The sequence below is a fragment of the Aricia agestis genome, chromosome 6 (genome assembly GCF_905147365.1).
Source record: "Aricia agestis chromosome 6, ilAriAges1.1, whole genome shotgun sequence".
NCBI lineage: Eukaryota > Metazoa > Arthropoda > Insecta > Lepidoptera > Lycaenidae > Aricia > Aricia agestis.
Genome location: NC_056411.1, coordinates 18,173,876 through 18,193,416, shown reverse-complemented (window position 1 = coordinate 18,193,416; position 19,541 = coordinate 18,173,876). Strand labels below are relative to the sequence as shown.

General features: G+C 39.0%; 1 protein-coding gene across 1 annotated transcript in view; it reads right to left on the bottom strand.

Moving 5' to 3' along the window:
- Positions 1 to 2,604: 2,604 nt before the first annotated feature.
- Positions 2,605 to 19,541, bottom strand: part of LOC121727828 (somatomedin-B and thrombospondin type-1 domain-containing protein-like) — a 62,334-nt gene continuing 45,397 nt past the window's right edge. Inside the window, exons 3-6 of the mRNA XM_042115856.1 lie at positions 6,907 to 7,101; positions 4,407 to 4,530; positions 3,694 to 3,770; positions 2,605 to 3,473 (exon numbers count right to left, since the gene is read on the bottom strand). Of these exons, the coding sequence (XP_041971790.1) occupies positions 3,271 to 3,473; positions 3,694 to 3,770; positions 4,407 to 4,530; positions 6,907 to 7,101 (599 nt within the window). The 3' untranslated portion in view covers positions 2,605 to 3,270. The remainder of the gene's footprint in view (positions 3,474 to 3,693; positions 3,771 to 4,406; positions 4,531 to 6,906; positions 7,102 to 19,541) is intronic.

The window sequence follows — 19,541 nt, the reverse complement described above, 5'->3', positions numbered from 1 at the left end:
CATAGTAGGTACTTCGTAGTATTAAAAAGTTGTGTACAGAATATAATTTTCAGACGAACTTCTGTATGTGAATTTTAAAATTTGTTTGAGAATATTCGTGCTTCCTTTCGCTTGGCAGTTTGATCGATATGTTTGCTGAAGTCTCTTTCAGCTTAAAATGAATAAATTTTGTATATCAGAGATCTTGTGCCAGCAAAAAATCGCTAACGTTGGGGTCGATTCACACCGGAGTGGCAGCGGCGAGACGAGCACTTTCAGCGTCATATGATTTTAAACTTTATCTTCATTATTGTAATACATAGTATCGCTTGAGAAGTCTACGTCCGCCATATGATTCTAAAGTTTAAAATCATATGACGCTGAAAGTGCTCGCCTCGCCGCTGCCATTCCGGTGTGAATTGGCCCTAAGAGTGTGTTTACAAGGCGATATATTCTGAATTTGCACACAAAAAGAGGAACTCCTCTCTTTTCCCAATTGACAAAATATTTCCTACGAATGATAAAGTTTCCTATGAAAAATAAAGATTATAATATTTATATTGCAAAAGCCGAGCCGCTCATGGCGTGCTCTGCTTTGCTGTAATTCTACAAAATATATAAGAAGAGCTTCGGATATTACACAAAAATGTTTGCAAACTGGAGTTCTTTTTACGTTGGTCAATAAAGCGTGGGCCGTGGCGGCCGGCCAGCGCAGGCGCGCGCCGAGTGCGAGCGGCGCTCGGTGCCCCTAGGACCGCGGCGCCCGTGTGCTCCGCACACATTGCACCTAAGGGAAAGACGCCCCTGGCTATCGGCCGATAGAAAGTCTGCAGTCTGCAGATGCTCTAAGGGCGCCACAAAACTACGTTCCGTCGTCGTATCCCAAATACAACATCGTTACGATGCGACGCCGCGGTGCAGGTGTTACACCTGCACCGCGGTCCGTCGACCCCGTAATGCGACCCGACCGTCGCATCGTAACGTAAAATTGTCATGTATTGTTGTGGCCTGGCCATAAATGCCCTTCTCACATATTTGCAACTTTTTCATAAAAAATTATAAGTATTAAAAAAATATTGTACTAATTTTAATTGGCGTGTGTAATGTCAAAATTAGTGTTAATTAATGAAAAAGTTAAAGGAAAATATGGATTAAGAATTAAAAAAACAATTCATTCAATTATTTAATATTTATACAATACTTAAGATATTATGTTCTCCTAGTTAAGTCTTTCTTACGTAGGTATAATTAAAAATAAATTGATATTATGAATCATCTAAATCATCATTTCGTTTTTTTTTACAATTTAATAAATGCAAATGGTTTATTTATCTTAGATATTATTGGTATGGTCACAACGATGTTTTAAAGCACAATATAAATAACACACAACTTCATAGTACGAGCGCTCAAACGTACGTACGCACACATATTGTGTGTGATTTCAGATACCCGAAGTTGTAACAAGCCTGCGAGTTATAACGGTATAATATTAATATTGTGCTTATTAATGATAAAATTATTAATCTTGCTAAATTATCACGACATAGAAGATCGATGTAAACAACTAAATAGCCCCTGAAGAATTGAGATATGTTATGGTTTTTCGCTTTTTCATACTTTTAAGCCTTTCGAGAATGGGACTCTACTTTTACAGTATTTTAAAGGGCAATTTGCGCCAGTCCGGGCTTGTGCTAATTCTATATACCTAGAAACCTTTCTTCTTCTCCACCAAAGAGAGGCAATAATAAAATGATATGATTAACTTTGATATTAACCCTGACTGACTTAAGCCCCTACAATGACGTACCTATTCATGATACAATACAAAATGCCACTTACAATAAAAAAAAAACCTAAAATAAAATGAGATTCTAAACTTTTTCAGTCAAACAATAGAATGTAAAGGCATTTTATGATATTCTCCTCGCTCGTGATATTATACAGTGAAAACATTGAGTGTCATGCTCAAGGATATTCCCCTTTCATATTTGCGTTATGAAAATACATTTTTACATGTCTCTATTTCGGTTAGAGCAATTTTGTATAAAGTGGAAAACGGATTTGTAAATAAAAGATATTTCTTTTAATGAAGTTTGTTACGTTTTCCATGTAGCTATAGAAATGTTTGTGGGTGATGCCAGCTACATTCCTACAAGGATGTGAATCAATCTCTTGAGGCACAGCTGTATTATTAGTTTTGTCCACACTGTGCCTTTTTCTGTTCGTCAAAAGCTTGCGTTATAGCGCAGTCAACAGCGAACGTGAGGTATGCCCGCGACGCATGCCCTCTGACCGTATCCAAAACTTCGAAAATGACAATATTGGCGTTGCGTTCCTTGACATAATGAAAGTTGATGACGAAAATTTAAGATAAAAGTGCACCGTGTGGACATAGCTATTCGTCAACAGATATGTCCACACTATGTGCTTTCGTATTCAATTTTCGTCATCTTCTTTCATTCAACTTTCGTTTTGGCGCATTCAATAATTGAATTCGTCAACGAATGCAACGCCAACATTGTCATTTTTGTTTTTTGGATACGGTCAGAGGGCATGCGTCGCGGGCATGCCTCACGTTCGCTGTTGACTGTGCTATAACGCATGCCCTTGACGAACAGAAAATGCACAGTGTGGACAAAGCTAATGTTATAATTTGTCGTTTCAACCTTACGTAACGCTGGTATCAGATGACTATCTAAAAACGATTCATATAATTTCGCTCGCGGAGCCCCTTTATAGGCTTTGCGGAGACTCAGGGGCCAGGGCTCCATGGAGCATACTTTGAGTATGGCTGATGTTGTGCTGTCACCTCTGCTGTAACGTGAACTGTCTATCTGGACCAATTAAACCTTTACACGAAAAAGTCTTACAATCTTGTACTTTGAATGTACAAGATGGTAGCGGACCACTTGAATCAACCGGCGATATCGCTGGGATACTCAGGAATTTTTATTAAATTTTAGCGACACAGCCAAGGGAATTTTACAGAAAATCGAAGTTCGAGTATCGCTGCGACACATCGATTGCTGTTTATGTCGTCCGCTACCAAATCGTAAATTAAGAGCATTAACATTATGCGATACGATAATCCGGAACTGTCTTTAATTATAAGAGTGCTTTTCAATGTCAAATTTATTCTCATACAACACAAAAAATGATAAGGTAGGTAGGTGAATGTTTATACCAAAACATCCCGGCCATTTTCACACCTCTGTATTCAATGAGTACGACATCGTACCGTCGTATCCGATATCGTACCGCACAATACCCTAACCCTAAACTGATTTTTTACACAAAAATAAAGTCCGGATTCGCGCACGGCTCGCTATGTCTGTCGGGGCTGGTGCTAGCGCGCTCCCACTTGCCCCGGCAGTGCGGCGCGAGGAGCGCGTAGAAGCGCGTCGGCCGCGACACCACGCCGTGCCCCCCGCAGCGCCACGACAGGTCCCGACGCAGGGCGGCCGTCTCGCACATCACTGATACCGTGTTACCTGGAAGAATAAGGGTATGAGATACGGCGTCCGTGAGATGAAACTGGAACTGTAGGGTGGAAATGTTAAGGAAAAAGGGGATGGTTGAGAGAAAATACGGACTGTCAAAGCAGTTCTCGAATGAAATACATAAAATTTTCATGGAAAATTAATTGCCGTGACATCATAAAGACTTGACAAACACCGAATCTATGATAAGGACACAAAGTTTTCAACTAACCTTCTCTGAGGGCTTTGTACTCGGAGTCCGTGTGGCAGCCCTTTGATACTTTCGTCACCAGGAACTGTACACAGTATCTAAAACACAAAACCAAATTAATTGGGAACCTTCCGAAAACATAACTAGATTACTAGATATTCTAGAGTTTATTTGAGTGCAGTTTATCTTTTCACTAGCAAATCTGTACGCTGTTGAATATAATATAAACTCTGGTAAAAAAATGTCAGACACTGGGCATAAGTTATGTCTACAAGTGCCTTATCCCAGTAGCGATTGCGTGCGATCAGTACACGAGTGGTTAAGAGCGTGGCTCTTGACTCGGAGGTCTTGGGTTTGATTCCCGCGTTGGAAACATGTTATTTCGAAGTTTGGTTAGGACAATGCAGGTTGATCACCTGATTGTCTGACAAGTAAGATGATCCATGCGTCGGATGGGCATGTAAAAAGTCGGCCCTGCGTCTGATCTCTCGCCAGTCATGTCGGTCTTCCGTCCCACTGGGTTATGAGAGTAAAGGAATAGGGAGTGCTCTTGTGTACTGCGCACACACTTGGGCACTATAAAATGCGTAACTGGCCTGGTTTCAATGAAACCGGCCACCGTCACCGAAACCGGTGTGGGAGTTATTATTACATGTACGGGACACCACACAATAGTTCCTATCGTAAACTGCTGGACGCTGGTATGATGAGGACTTATTATTCTCAATACTCACTCGCGGTGCGCGTTGGACTCGGGGTCGTCGGGGTTGCGCAGGCGCAGGTTCTTGCGGATGTCGCCCGTGTCGTTGGACCGCCGGCTCACCGACAGCGCCCCCGGCAGGATCATCGCTGATTCCTCTGTGCAAGAAATGTTGGATACAATATCTTGTATGATGGCTGGCATGGTAGGAAGAAAATAGAAATAGTAGGTGTTGGAGTCAACAGTCGCTATGAAATGCCTTCATGGAATGGCTAGTTTATCTCTTAGTTTGACCAAATGGGGGTTCCTAATATTTTTTTGTCACTAGGAGGTAGACCTAAACAAGCAATTACTGTAACACACATTGTAGCTGCAATTGGTGGCTATACCTATGTCTGATTCAAGCAAAACTGAATGAAGAATCCGACACTTTTCTCCTGTCGCTAGGCGGAGCGCTGTAGCCACTGACCTCCATTAAACAAGTACGCTGGACTTACGATACCCTTTGAAATGACTGCTGGTTTTTGTGCCTATTTGAAGCGGAATCAGCACCCCCAATGCGGGGGAAGAGAACTAAATTTGACGTAAAAATGACGTTTGAAAGTCGCCATATTGGCGCTGATAGCAGTAGTGGGAGTACTTGGAACTAATACTTGTTTCTACAACCAATAGCGATTAAGCGGCCATTTGCAAGTTACTTCAGATTTAGTTCTCTTCTTCCGCATTAGGGGCGCTGATTCCGCTTCAAATAGGCACAAAAAGCAGGTGGGTATCATAAGTCCAGCGTACTTGTATAATGGAGGTCAGTGGCTGTAGCTATCGACTCTTTTTCGTGCCAAACGTCTGTCAAATGTCAACTTTGCCCTCATTAGTCTCCACCCAAAGTAGTCTAGATCTTGTTTTGATTAATTCTTCAAAGGTCGGAAAACTTTTTGGATGTCAGTTGTCACTAAGGTCTAGACTCTAGAGGTAGTGGGAGGAGGTAAGGGTAGAGGCGCTTATTTGAACAATATCTAGACCGGAAAACATTTAATATTTATTGCCGAAGTCAGCGTCAGGATAACTCGGGTCCAAAACAGAAACAGGCGGGACTATTTTTGCAATCTAAAGTCCGTGCTACGCTAACCACTGACGTAGCACTGGCGTAGAGCTGCTACGCGGCGCGCTGTTTTCGATAGCAGACGATGACGAAATGTTTGTTTGGTTTTTTGAGTTTCTGTATCATATAATGAGTTGCTAATTCGAGTTAAGAAGACTGTCAATGATGATGATGATGAAGATGGCTTGTATCATACATTAATTTTGGCAAAGTTTGAAACTTTGCATGTTTTGCGTCAAAATAGACGTACAATAATCTTATAGCATTCTGAAATGTTCGTCACTAATAAAAATAGCTAGGAAAATACCTTCATAGTGGTTCAAATTCTAGCCATGCACCAAAACATAATATGTTTGGAATTACAGACTATAGGAGTGAGCACACTGAGACGGGCCGTGCCGGGGTTCAGCGTGCCGGGGGTCATCGCAAAAATCCGCCTCCATACAATTTGTATAGATGAATCTACATCGTTATCATGAAGACTCTAACTACACAAAACCCGAAACAATCGCTTTATATACAGAACAGATGTGTTCGTGTATCTAATATATTCTGTTTGTCCGTATGTTTACACGCCGCTCGGTTTCAGCTCGTTAGTCAAAGCGGTGCTAGGTAATACTGCAATGGAAATACGATTCCGAGATGTATTCGAATCAATGTTGAATGTTATTCGATATATACTGAGAGTTTTGAGTCAGGTGATGACAAATATTTATTATGCTTATGCTCTTAAGCCTTTAAATTGTTAATATTATGTGTGCACAATAAAGAGTATTTATCTTATCTTATCTTTTTCAACTTATTACATCAAAATGTAATGTGTATTGTTAAGAGATAATTTCACTACATCGCATCACCGAAAACTGGGATTATCTGGGATTCATAGAGAGATTGGGTCAGATTTTATCGAGACCAGCCGATAGGTTACAATCATTAACTTAAAGTAGCGCGACCAAATATTGTAGATCATCAGCTGCCTACATGAATCAATTATTACTCTGATGGTGAATTGTTCGCATTTAATTGCTTGATTCCACCTCAGCCGATGACTCAGCCTCCATGATGACATGCCGAGCCTCAGGCGACAAGACGACAGTGTGTAATAGCCTTACCAATATTGAAAACCTTCGCAAACTGTGATCTCACGTTCGACGGTATACTGGAAATGAAACAAAATGAGGAAAAGAGGAAAGTGCGTAAGAGCCTTAGTCCGGTCACGGAGCATGTAGAATTACGTCGTTACCTAGTCGTTTTTGTCTTCTTCAGTCACGAACGAAACCATTACTACGAGTATTCTTGCGCACCTTGCAACGTCTGAAATGACGACAGTGGGCTTCGAGTTTCGACCTCGCTCGGTCGAAAGACCTTTGTGGCCACCATAACATCCCTACAAGTGTCCGGAATTCTACATCTCCTCGACTGTTGCTACACTTACCCCGCAGCGGCACGTCGCTGTCGGGCGCGCAGCCGTGGTGCGCCTGGCACGCGCGGCGCTGCACCAGCGAGGGGCAGTGGCGGCCGCCGTGCGCCGCAGCGCGCAGCACGCGCCGCGCCCGCTCCATGCCGCCGGACCCGCACGACGTGTCGCACTCCGACCACGCCCCCCACTCCGATACTACGCAGTCCACCACTGAAACAAGTAGGAGAATATGCAGTTAGTACAAAAGTCATAACCGATTTAGGAGAGCTAAGCTGGATAGCTGATATAAAATAATTATACAACAATATTTAGTATGTTGCTAAAATCAGAACTCTGTTTTAATCCAATTTCATATAATTAAATACTTAACCTAAACATAAAAACAATAGTAGTATAGTTATATTACACGCACGCACACAATTATTCATATTATCATAATGTTACGGTACACGGTATACGGACATGTAGTGCCATCTAGCTGCAAACCAGCGAAACTGATCAGGGGACACACTACACATAAATCCCCTACTCGAAACTAGATGGCGCTAGGTGGTACATGCTCGAGCCTCCTAGAAAGTTCCACTTGTTTACTTGTTTACGTGAATCGGGAACTTTCTGGAATTCGTCTCGCCATATAAAAAGCCGCAGGTAGACGGCCCGGAATTCAGTTCGTTTCGAGCTATCATCAAGGCGATTTCGGAGTAACAATAAGTGATTAATAGTGAGTGAACCAGTGAAACCTGCGACTTGGTTACGACCTAGGACAGTGATAGTGCTCAGTGATTGGACCTAGTGATTAGTGTTTGGACTTAGTGCTAAGTGTTGTGACCTAGTGTGTGCTTGTGTGACCTGGACTTAGTGAATAAAGTCTTCAAGAGAGTCAGCAGGTCTTTCTTTCCAATTCCTTCGAACCCTATCACGTAACAATAATATATATATGGATGCTGTTAAGCATTGGTGTGTCATCCCACATCGGACTAGTTTTGAGTAATCGGCGTTTTAAGTTTTTTTGGAATAATCTTTATTTTCTGCTTATTTTAAGCAAAAAAATGTTATTGTGCGGTATCCTTTTTTTTGTTGAAATGCGTAGATTATGATTATGAAAAAAGAAATTAATTTTACATTCGTTTTTAAGAGAAAAAGTATAAAAATGGTTAATGCTATATTGCTATAGGGCTTATTACGTATAACATTAATGTCCTATTATATAAAATTACCTCGTCGCGCCCACACCGCTGAACCGATTTTTCCAAAAATACTTTGGGTCTACTACTAATACGTTTGGTATACTTTGAGTCCCTGAAAAGGACATAGGATCCTTTCCCAGGAATTCAAAAAAAATGATTTCTGCTTATACCACTACATGGATTTCAATAATATTTGGTATGTAAGTACGTTATGTGTCGGGAAAGGACATAGGATACTTTACATCCGGGAAAAAGGTACGGTACCCGTATGATAAACAAAAATGATTTGCGCCTAAGCCGCTGAACCGATTTTGATGAAAATTGGTGTGCACATACTTTGAATCACGTGAAAGGACATAAGATAATTATTGTCTTGAAAAATGTACGGTTACTGCGTTATAAAGTTTCCTATTTTGCGCCTAAGCCGCTGAACAAATTTTGCTGAAACTTGGTATGGAGATACTTTGAGTCCCGGAAAAGGCCATAGGATCCTTTTTATCTCGAAAAAATGTACGGTTCCCAGGCGTTAAATAAAATGATTTCTGCTTATACCGCTACAATGGATTTTGATGATATTTGGTATGCAGATATACGTTATGTCTCGGGATAAGACAGAGAGTTCCCGTTTCTTCTTCCCTTCCCGCACTTCCCGCAGAGAGCTCTTATGTATTTCGCACACACTTGGGCACTATGATATTACTCCTCCGTAACTGGCCTGGTTTTATTGAAACCGGCCACCGCCACCGAAACCGGTGTGGGAGTTTTTAGGGTTCCGTAGCCAAATGGCAAAAAACGGAACCCTTATAAATTCGTCATGTCTGTCTGTCTGTCTGTCCGTCCGTATGTCACTGCCACTTTTCTCCGAAACCATAAGAGCTATACTATTGAAACTTGGTAAGTAGATGTAGTCTGTGAACCGCATTCAGATTTTGATACAAAAATTGAAAAATTATCAAAAATTTTAGGGATTCCCCTAGGTACAACTGAAACAAAAAAAAATTGTCTAACCTATTCGTGTGGGGTATACAAGGTGTAACAAAAATAAGCGATAATACTTTAGGGTGTGTATGTGTTCCTTATAGAGAGTTCACTGTTAAAGTAGAGGCGCTGTAAGACCAAATTTTTTTTCACTTTTGTATGAGGAAACTCGTGACGTTTGGGCGCTTGCCCACCCTAAAGTATTATCACTTGTTTTTGTTACACCCTGTATATGGATAGGTCTTCAAAAATCATATTGAGGTTTCTAATATAATTTCTTTGTAACCTGAATAGTTTGCGAGAGAGACTCTTCCAATGTGGTAAACTGTGTCCGTCCGTCCCCCCCCCCCCCTCTAACTTCTAAATTAGGGGCATGATAATTCTAAAAAAAATGTATGATGTTCATTACTATAAAAACTACCAACGAAAATTGGTTTGAACGAGATCTAGCAAGTAGTTTTTTTTTATACGTCATAAATGGTAAACCTTAATTTACCTTTCATTAAATCAACTGAAATATAAAAATAAATCAAAAACCTTTTTATTTCATAGAAATTAAACTTATTGCTGCTGCGGAACCCTTCATGGACGAGTCCAACTCGCACTTGGCCGGTTTTTATTTATTATAATTACCAGCATTGGACATTGGGCATAATTATTGAAATACTCGTTAGTCTAATTAAATTATTAATCTAATTGCAAACTAAAATTAGAATACATTTTATACAATATATTACTAGCTGTTGCCTGCGACTTCGTCCGCGTCAGCATAGTAGATCGCATCCCAAGTATTATTTATTGTACAAAAATATTCAATATACAGAATTGACTTTCCTACGATTTTCTTATATATAGATGTTCCGCGCGGCTTTGCTTGCGTAATTTAGGAATTTCACGCAACCGTACATTTTTCCGCAAAAAATAGCCTATGTCCCTTCACGTGGTCTATTCTTCATGTTTGCCAAATAACATAAAAATTGCTCCAGTATTTCTTAAGATAATAAGTAATAAGCAATTTCAAATAATTTCCCTGCGTTTTTTCCACATTTTCCTCTATTTCTTTGCCTTAATTAGTCTTAGCGTGATAAAATATAGCCTATAGCCTTCCTCAATAAATGGGCTATGGGCTATCTAACACTGAAAGAATTTTTCAAATCGGTCCAGTATTTCCTGAGATTAGCGCGTTCAAATAAGCCCTTTCATATAATTTCCCCCGTTTTTTTCACATTTTCCTCTATTTATTCGCTACTATTGGTCTTACCGTAATAAAATATAGCCTAAAGCCCTCCTCCATCAATGGGCTATCTAACACTGAAATAATTTTTCAAATCGGACCAGTAGTTCCTGAGATTAACGCGTTGAAATAAGCCCTTTCTTATTATTTTTTTTTTATGAAATAAGGGGGCAAACGAGCAAACGGGTCACCTGATGGAAAGCAAGTTCCGTCGCCCATGGACACTCGCAGCATCAGAAGAGCTGCATGTGCGTTGCCGGCCTTTTAAGAGGGAATAGGGTAATAGGGGAGGGTAGGGAAGGGAAGGGAATAGGGGAGGGTAGGAAAGGGAATAGGGTAGGGGATTGGGCCTCCGGTAAACTCACTCACTCGGCGAAACACAGCGCAAGCGCTGTTTCACGCCGGTTTTCTGTGACAACGTGGTATTTATCCGGTCGAGCCGGCCCATTCGTGCCGAAGCATGGCTCTCCCACGTATAGACTTTCATATAATTTCACACGTTTTTTCCACATTTTCCTCTACTTCTTAGCTCTTATTAGTCTTAGCGAGATAAAATATATCTTATATCCTTTTTCGATAAATGGGCTATCTAACATAAAAATAAAATAAAATATCTTTTTATTCAAAATGGGTATCATGATACACTTTTTGAAAGTCGAACGAAGAAACTACGTTGCCTACCACCGGTTCGGGAACTACCCCGCCGAGAAGAACCGGCGTAAGAAACTCGCACGGGGCCATCTTTTGCAAAAAAAATGGAAAATTACAATGTTATGGCTTACAGCTATGTAACAAAATTAAAAGAAAAGTAACCTGCATGGAGCCACCCTATTCCCAAGGTGTGCTGTCCTCGAAGAAATCATTGATTTTATAATACGCTTTAGCACACAAACGTTCTTTAACTGCTTTTTTAAATTTGTTTAAAGGTAGATTTTGAACATTTTCTGGGATTTTATTGTATAGGCGTATACATTGGCCTTTAAAGGATTTGCTTATTTTGGCTAGTCTGAACATTGGTATTGCTAACTTGTTCTTATTTCTAGTATTTACATTATGATTATCACTTTTCTTTTTGAAAATATTTATGTTCTTTCTAACATATAAGAGATTTTCCAAAATGTATTGAGATGTGACGGTCAGAATCCTTATTTCTTTAAATTTTTCTCTTAGAGATTCCAAAGACGACATCTTATAAATAGAACGAATAGCTCGCTTCTGCAGCACAAATATTGTATTAATGTCCGCCGCGTTTCCCCACAAGAGGATGCCGTAAGACATTATGCTATGAAAGTAGCTAAAGTAAACTAATCGCGCGGTCTCTACATCAGTGATTTCACGAATTTTTTTAACAGCATATGCTGCAGAACTAAGCTTATCTGCCAGTTTCGCAATATGTGGACCCCATTGTAACTTACAATCCAGCGTTATGCCTAGGAATACGGTGGTGTCTACTAAATTCATTTTCTCATCATTTAATAGTACATTGGTTTGTACTTGCCTAACATTTGGCAAGATAAATTTTAAACATTTTGTTTTATTAGAGTTCAAAAGTAAATTATTAGCATTAAACCAATGTACTATTTTTGAGAGAGCACTATTTACCTCGTCATAATTAAATTGTCGCCTCTTCACATTAAAAATTAGTGAAGTGTCATCAGCAAAAAGTACTATCTCATGCTTATCTTTAACAAGATATAACACTGAAAGAGTTTTTGAAATCGGGCCAGTAGTTCCTGAGATTAGCGCGTTTAAATAAGACCTTTCATAATATAATTTCCCCCGTTTTTTCCACATTTTCCTCTATTTATTCGCTACTATTGGTCTTACCATAATTAAATATAGCCTATAGCCTTCCTCCATCAATGGGCTATCTAAAACTGAAAGAATTTTTTAAATAGGGCCAGTAATTCCTGAGATTAGCGCGTTCAAATAAGCCCTTTCATATAATTTCCCCCGTTTTTTCTACATTTTCCTCTATTTCATCGCTCCTATTAGTCTTAGCGTAATAAAATATAGCCTATAGCCTTACTCGTTCAATGGGCTATCCAACAATAAAAGAATTTTTCAAATCGGACCAGTAGTTCCTGAGATTAGTGCGTTCCAACAAACAAACAAACAAACTCTGCAGAATTATAATATTAAGTATAGATTAAATTACGGGTAATTTCAGATGCACAACAATTACTTCATCAATCTGATTAATTTGTAATCTGATTAAAATTACTAATTACTTCTTGCCTAACTCTGCACGTGATAAACTAATTATTTCTACATTAACTAAATTTAATTAAAATCCGAACATTTTCCATGATAAAAAATATTATCCTATGTCCTTCTCCAAAATCTTACGTAATATCTACATGTACTCTATATCGATATCATGAGCCAAATTCATTTTTGTTGACTGCGCGGGAACCGTACATTTTCCAGGAAAAATGTATCTAATGTCATTTTAATTGATTCAAAGTATCTGCATACAAAATTTTATCAAAATCGGTTCTGCGGTTTAAGCGCAAATCATTTTAGAAACATAGTACATAAATGCTATATACAAAACCTCACTTACAGGAATAAGCATTAACCATTTTTGTACTCTAGAATATGCTACAGTTGGTTTAAAAAATGGATTTCACTGTCGTAAACCTTATGTTATAAAGAACAAAACTGCATTATTAACTCAAAACCCGATTTTATGTGGAATTAAACACTAATGCTTAACAACAGCCATATGTACTTAAACGCATGTGTAGGTATATTAGCTTTGTTAACCGTAAACCGTCAACAAGGGGGGTTTCATTATGAATGCGTGATCACAATATCCGCGGCATTAGGAGTATCGCAGGAGCGAGTTAGCATAATAGTGAGTTGTGTATTACATTACCCAATCAAAGCCCCGTAACGAGCGGTTTGTTTGTCAGGATTATACGCACAATCCATATAATATTTATGGAATATTCCATATTAATCATTATACATGGAGTGTGGGTTGTTAGTTACATACAATTTACACTATGTTGTATGGAATTGAGTTGAAGTGGTGAAACAGGCCCTAAATCTATGATGTTTACTACTATATCACAACAAGCAAACTAACGAAACTAGATAGCTGGTGAAATGTGAATGAAACCACTGCTATCTATATGGAGACTTATACGTGGGAGAGCCATGCTTCGTCACGAATGGGCCGGCTCGACCGGAGAAATAGCACGTTCTCACAGAAAACCGGCTTGCGCTGTGTTTCGCCGAGTGAGTGAGTTTACCGGAGGCCCAATCCCCTACCCTATTCCCTTCCCTTCCCATCCCTACCCTCCTCTATTACCCTATTCCCTCTTAAAAGGCCGGCAACGCACCTGCAGCCCTTCTGATCCTGCTAGTGTCCATGGGCGACGGAAGTTGCTTTCCATCAGGTGACCCGTTTTCTCGTTTGCCCCCTTATTTTATTAAAAAGAAAACATCATAGTGTGAGAAAGAACTTGAAATTGAAAATAATTTCGTCTTTTTACTTAATGAGATACTAACGAATTTTATCTGAATAGTGAATACATCGCACAATATAGTAGAACAAAATTCTGAAAATGTAAACTCTAAGCGTTTACCATAATAATGTCTGCAACTTTTATCTCAATTTGCAATGCGTTACCTAAAAGTAAGTTTAGACATTTTATAAAAACGAGAATTCGCAGACCAGTCTATATTTAGATTTTCATTTGAACTGTTGCGAGAGCTGAAAGCTAGAATTCAGTGTTGTTTTTTTTTGTTTCCTGAAATTTCACCCCTTCCATAAAACTGGAGAGTTGTAACTGGGGAAATGTTACATACATACGAGTCGAATTGATAATCTCCTTTTCTTGAAGTAAAATTTAAAAAGATTCACATGGTGTACATAGACAATGTCATACCCTTGTTTTTTTTTCCACGGGGAAGGCGGGAAAATCCTCATGGATTCCTTGTGGGCCGGCCCATAAGGATATGTCCGACTTTACTGTGGTGTTAGCTGTTGTTACCCAGAAACCTACGGATTAAACTCCCTCCTGGTTACACTCCCTCCTGGTTACAACCTGCTGCTGTCTTTGTGGCATTTTTGCCCTTGATTGTCATGCCATTGTCTGATATTTTAGAAAACATCTTTACCAATCTGTGTGGATCTTAATGGTGAAAGAATTGAGCGCGTAGCGCATTTTTACGTTTATCAAATCTTACTTAGAGATTAAAAATAAAGGTAATGGGGACAAAAAATAAAACTAGAATGAAAGTATGTTTAGTTTAGTAACATAGTAATGCATAGGAACCACGGAAGATCAGGTACCGCGGTGCAGTGTTCTGCGCCGTGGTAATATACCTGAGTGGGAGTCCTTTTCGGCATTATGCATTGCACTGCACTGCCTAATGTTGACATTCTCTTTTTGTTCTTTGTGTGCTTTTACATTTTTTTTTCGGTGTTATTTGTTTATTCTAGTTAAGCACTTTCCTTTTTTCTTTTTGGTTTATTGTTTGGTTGTATGTTTTAGTGTGTGCTGTGTATTGGCTTAGTGTTTGAATAAAGCATTTATTATTATTACTATTATAATCGGCCAAGTGTGAGTCTGACTCGCGCACGAAGGGTTCCGTACCGTTTTAGAGTGAAAATAGGCCAAAATTGTGTTTTTGAATAGGAGCCCCCCTTAAATTCTTATTTTATTTTAATATTATTATTAATTATTAAAGTAAGTACATATATAATTTAACATTTTTTGAAATTTTAAATCACAAATCTGTGAAAATTTCAGACCTCTATCTAAAGCGGTTCTTGAGCTACCGGTTCTTGAGCTAGCGGTCCCGTTTTTACCCTTTTGTACGGAACCCTAAAAATGAATGAAAAGAAAAATTATTTATTGTTATATAATAACCACAAAACTAGTTTTTATTATTCGTAGCACAAAACACAGTATTGTTACCTCTGTTACAAATAAGTTAAGATAAGAATATAATATATATTATAGAATCTAGATAATATGTTAATTCCTTTCCAACAATACCTGTATAAATTTCATAGAAATTCTTGTCGAGAAAATATTATACTTACTTACATAAAATCTTTGAGATTCCGCTTGTATCAAGAATTGTCTAAGCTCAGTAACATAAAGGAGAATTTTAATAAATATCATTCTTATAGGATTCCGCAGCTATGTGCAAAAGCCAAAAAGACACAATTATAGATTCGTCAAGTCTGTCTTTTCGTCCGTACTTCTCCGATACTATAACTAAATGTTGAAACTTGATTATTCTTTGAACCTCTTTTAGATTTTCATAAAATGTTTTTCTCGATGTCAATGGTATCTTTCGTGCGCGAGTCCGACTCGAACTTGGCCGGTTTTATTTCGCCTCGATTATCGAAACCACTTCGTGATTCGTACCTTCTATTATTAGCCACCCAATTAGTTCCTGCAGTCGGCCGAAGGAACTCAATTTGAGAGGGAACAAAACAACAATTAACTTGATTAATTACATCACGATCGAACCTCATTAACGGACGAGTGTTACGAAAAAACAGTCCAATTCACAAACAACCAAACTTTGTTACTTTGAGTGCTTTGTAAAATTCGTTACGTGAGTAAGAAAAGTGCTCGGCAAAATCCGTAAGTGTATAAAACGACCTATATAACTGTACTCGGCGAAACATGGCGGTAGCGGTCATTGACTCCCTGTCAAAAAGTTTTTGACTGGTAGTCAATGACCGCTACCGCCATGTTTCACCGAGTACAGCATAGCTCATATTATAAATGCGAAAGTGTGTCTGTCTGTAACGTCTTCACGCTTAAACGGTTGAACCCACGAAGTTGAACCGATTGAGATGCGTATGGAGATGCTTTTAGCCCCGGGAAATTTCTTATATTTATATTTCTAATATTATATAGTTCTTATATATATTATATTTAGATAAATTGGTATTTCTTTGGAAGCTGATATGAGTATAAAAAACAAAAATAGGAAATTAATTACTAATCCCTGCTTTTCTCTTGAAGTTTTTTCTGATATATTTTTTTCTATAGACCTTACGGAGACCGAGACCTTTCCAACGAATGCAAAACCGTGGAAATCGGTTCGTGCGTTCTGGAGTTATGGAGTCAGGAAGGAAAACTCGACTTATTTTTATACATATATTAAGATTTAATTTGTTATTATTTTTAGCAATATTCCGCGAAATAAACTTCCACCTTTAAGTAAATGAGTGAGTGTACGCATAGGCATGCGTACAGCACCTCCCACCTCCCACACTGCCTATGCGTACACTCGCATGCAAGAACCTGCAAACACCACCACCACACAAGCAATAATGTTGGCAAATCCGTGCAAGGCCCCTCACCACCATGCAGGTTGAAAACCTCGACGCGCGTTTCGCCCCAACACCGGAGCATCCTCAGGATGTGGACTCTACGAACAACGTCCGTTAAGTGACTTAACGGACGCCAACATTATTGTTTGTGTGGTGGTGGTGTTTGCAAGTTCTTGCATGCGAGTGTACGCATAGGCAGTGTGGGAGGAGGGAGGTGCTGTACGCATGCCTATGCGTACACTCACTCATTTACTTAAAGGTGGAAGTTTATTTCGCGGAATATTGCTAAAAATAATAACAAATTAAATTTTAAGCTCTGGATTTCCGCAAAGTAACGCCTGATTCCATTAACTACATATATTAAGATAAAAGGAACGTTCATATACTGAAGAGTATTGCTGTATTTTTATTATAGTTTTGTAGCTTGCAAATTATGAGATAATAAGGCTCTAGAAACGGTAAATTACGGAATCTCCATAGGGGGAGCATCTTATTGCTTCCCACGCCGCTTTCGGTTAAGTTTCATTCACATAACTGCGGCCGTGGGAGTGCCTTAAGTGTGAGCTCTGCGAAGAACAGTGACGCTAACCCTAAGCCTACAATAACATTGAATAATATTTTATTTGTGATTGAAAGACGCGGCAATGTTCAGTATTGGGCAATATTTTGACATAATACGCTGTATACAAAAGCTGCACTCTCTTCCTTCACTCTCGTCATGCGATCATCAGTGATAATCGTTATCTATATCATAAGCCTGTAGACCTACTACGAAACCGTTTTGAGACTCAAACAATCGGACGAGAATGCCGCGTCCTGCTCTAACAACGTCATTTCTCGTTTGTTAGAGCAGGATGCGGCATTCTCGTACGATTGTTTGAGTCTCAAAACGGTTTCGTGGTACAAGCCCTGCATACACGGGGAAGCCGATCGCTCAAGTCGGACTGATAGCTAGCAGACCGAAACACATACGAAAATACACAAAACGAGTCGGCATTTATCGTAAATATATCTTGAAAATACAACGCTAAAACACCTTGTTCTCTCCTCCTTAACTCCTAAAAGTACCAAAATATATTTTATTCTTAACCCTTAAATCCCAAGTATAAAGAATATGAACATCATAAAAATAGTGAGTAAGGTGTGAGAACTCCTAATGGGGCTGGATGTATTATTCATGGCGTCGAGTGCCCCACTCTAGCAAATGGTCCCAACAGCCTAAGGATACGTCACAATTGAATCTTCCAAGTGTTTTATATTTTAACCGATATGAGTTCTTTAAAGATAAGTTTACTAGATTAGAATTCGTTTTATTTTGGAAATTTAAACATAATCAGGGCGACGAAGCGAGCCCCAGTATATCCCACAACGTTTACATTTTGTGGTACACTTTACGGAAAAACTATCACGCCTATTGATTTGTGCTTTAATATAGTAACTTATATTTATTTATATGTAGATGTGTTATCACCAGTCATTAGTCAATCAAGGTGTGACGACGCGATCCCGCTCGGCTCGGCTTTTAGCTAAGGTTCACTCGGCGTAACTGGGCGGTAGCGGTCATTGACACCCTGTCAAAAACTTATCATTTTCTATATAAACCGCAATTGACAATAAGGTGTCAGATGTTGTCAATCGCGGCTTTGTATAGAAAATGACAAGTTTTTGACAGGGAGTCAATGACCGCTACCGCCAAGTTACGCCGAGTGAACCTTAGTTAATATAATTATTATAAAGGAATGCTTTTTGAAATGAGTAAAAAACTCGCGCCAGTGGCCTGAATACAAATTACGCCACCGATATGTTCTCCCTGTTAATAATATTAATAATTATACACTCATGCAAATCCTGCAACAAGCTTAATGCTATGATCACATTGCGAATTCGAATAAGGCTCGGTGCAAACGGGCGACCGAATTTGGATAAATTTGACATAATATTCTGTCCAATAGTTTTGATGTAAAAGTGAAAAAAATCAAAGCCAAGCTATAATTGAAATGTTATATAGTATTAGTCACGCAAAAAACTTTTTTTAAGTCGATTCTTTTTCTTTTCCAATTAGGATCAAGAAGTTTGGCATTTGGCAACGCGATGTCAAATTTTTTATCACGATTGAAGCTAAATCAAAATCAGATCAACTCGAATCGAATCGATCGAAATCGAATCCGTTTCGAGATTAAGGCCGCAGTTACAAAACACCTTAAAATAACTGTTAGAACAGTTTTTACCGCTGAACAAGGCGTGTACCGGGTTTTTTGGTTTTCTGACAGTTATCTTTTAAACGGTTAGTTAACATCCAATCAGACAGCCAATCAGAAACGCGAGTAAACCTACAAAAACCACTTAAACCGTGCATTAGTCGCTCGTCTGCGTAGCCACAACAACATCCAGTGAAAATGTGACGTCATTTCAATCAGTTGACTGTGTAAGCGGCTTAGACTCCGCGGGAATCATTAATTCACATACACACATCAAAACTGGAGGATCACGCGTGAAATTACTAAACAATTTGTATTCATCTTGCTGACAGGCTCAAGATTAGAGAAACCGTACTAATATTATAAATTTGAAATGCGTCTGTTCGTCAGCCTGTTTGGTACTTAGGTCGTTGACAGGTTAATCCATCTAGAGCAGGGGTTCCCAATCTTCTTCAGCCTGCGGTGCGGCGCAGTTACACGTAAAATATTTTGTCACGGCGCCCTACCCTACTATTACTATTAGAAAAAGATACATAAATTAATACCTTTAATGATGATTATAGTTAGGTTAAGCAGGTAAATAGTAATAAACAAATATTTAATAATCTACCTGCTTTACATAATTAATATTATAATTGAAATTTATAATATTTGTGGTTTCGCATAATGATGAAGGATCGACTCACGGCGCCCCTCTTGCCTTTCCACGGCGCACCAGGGCGCCGCGCCGCGGCGCACAA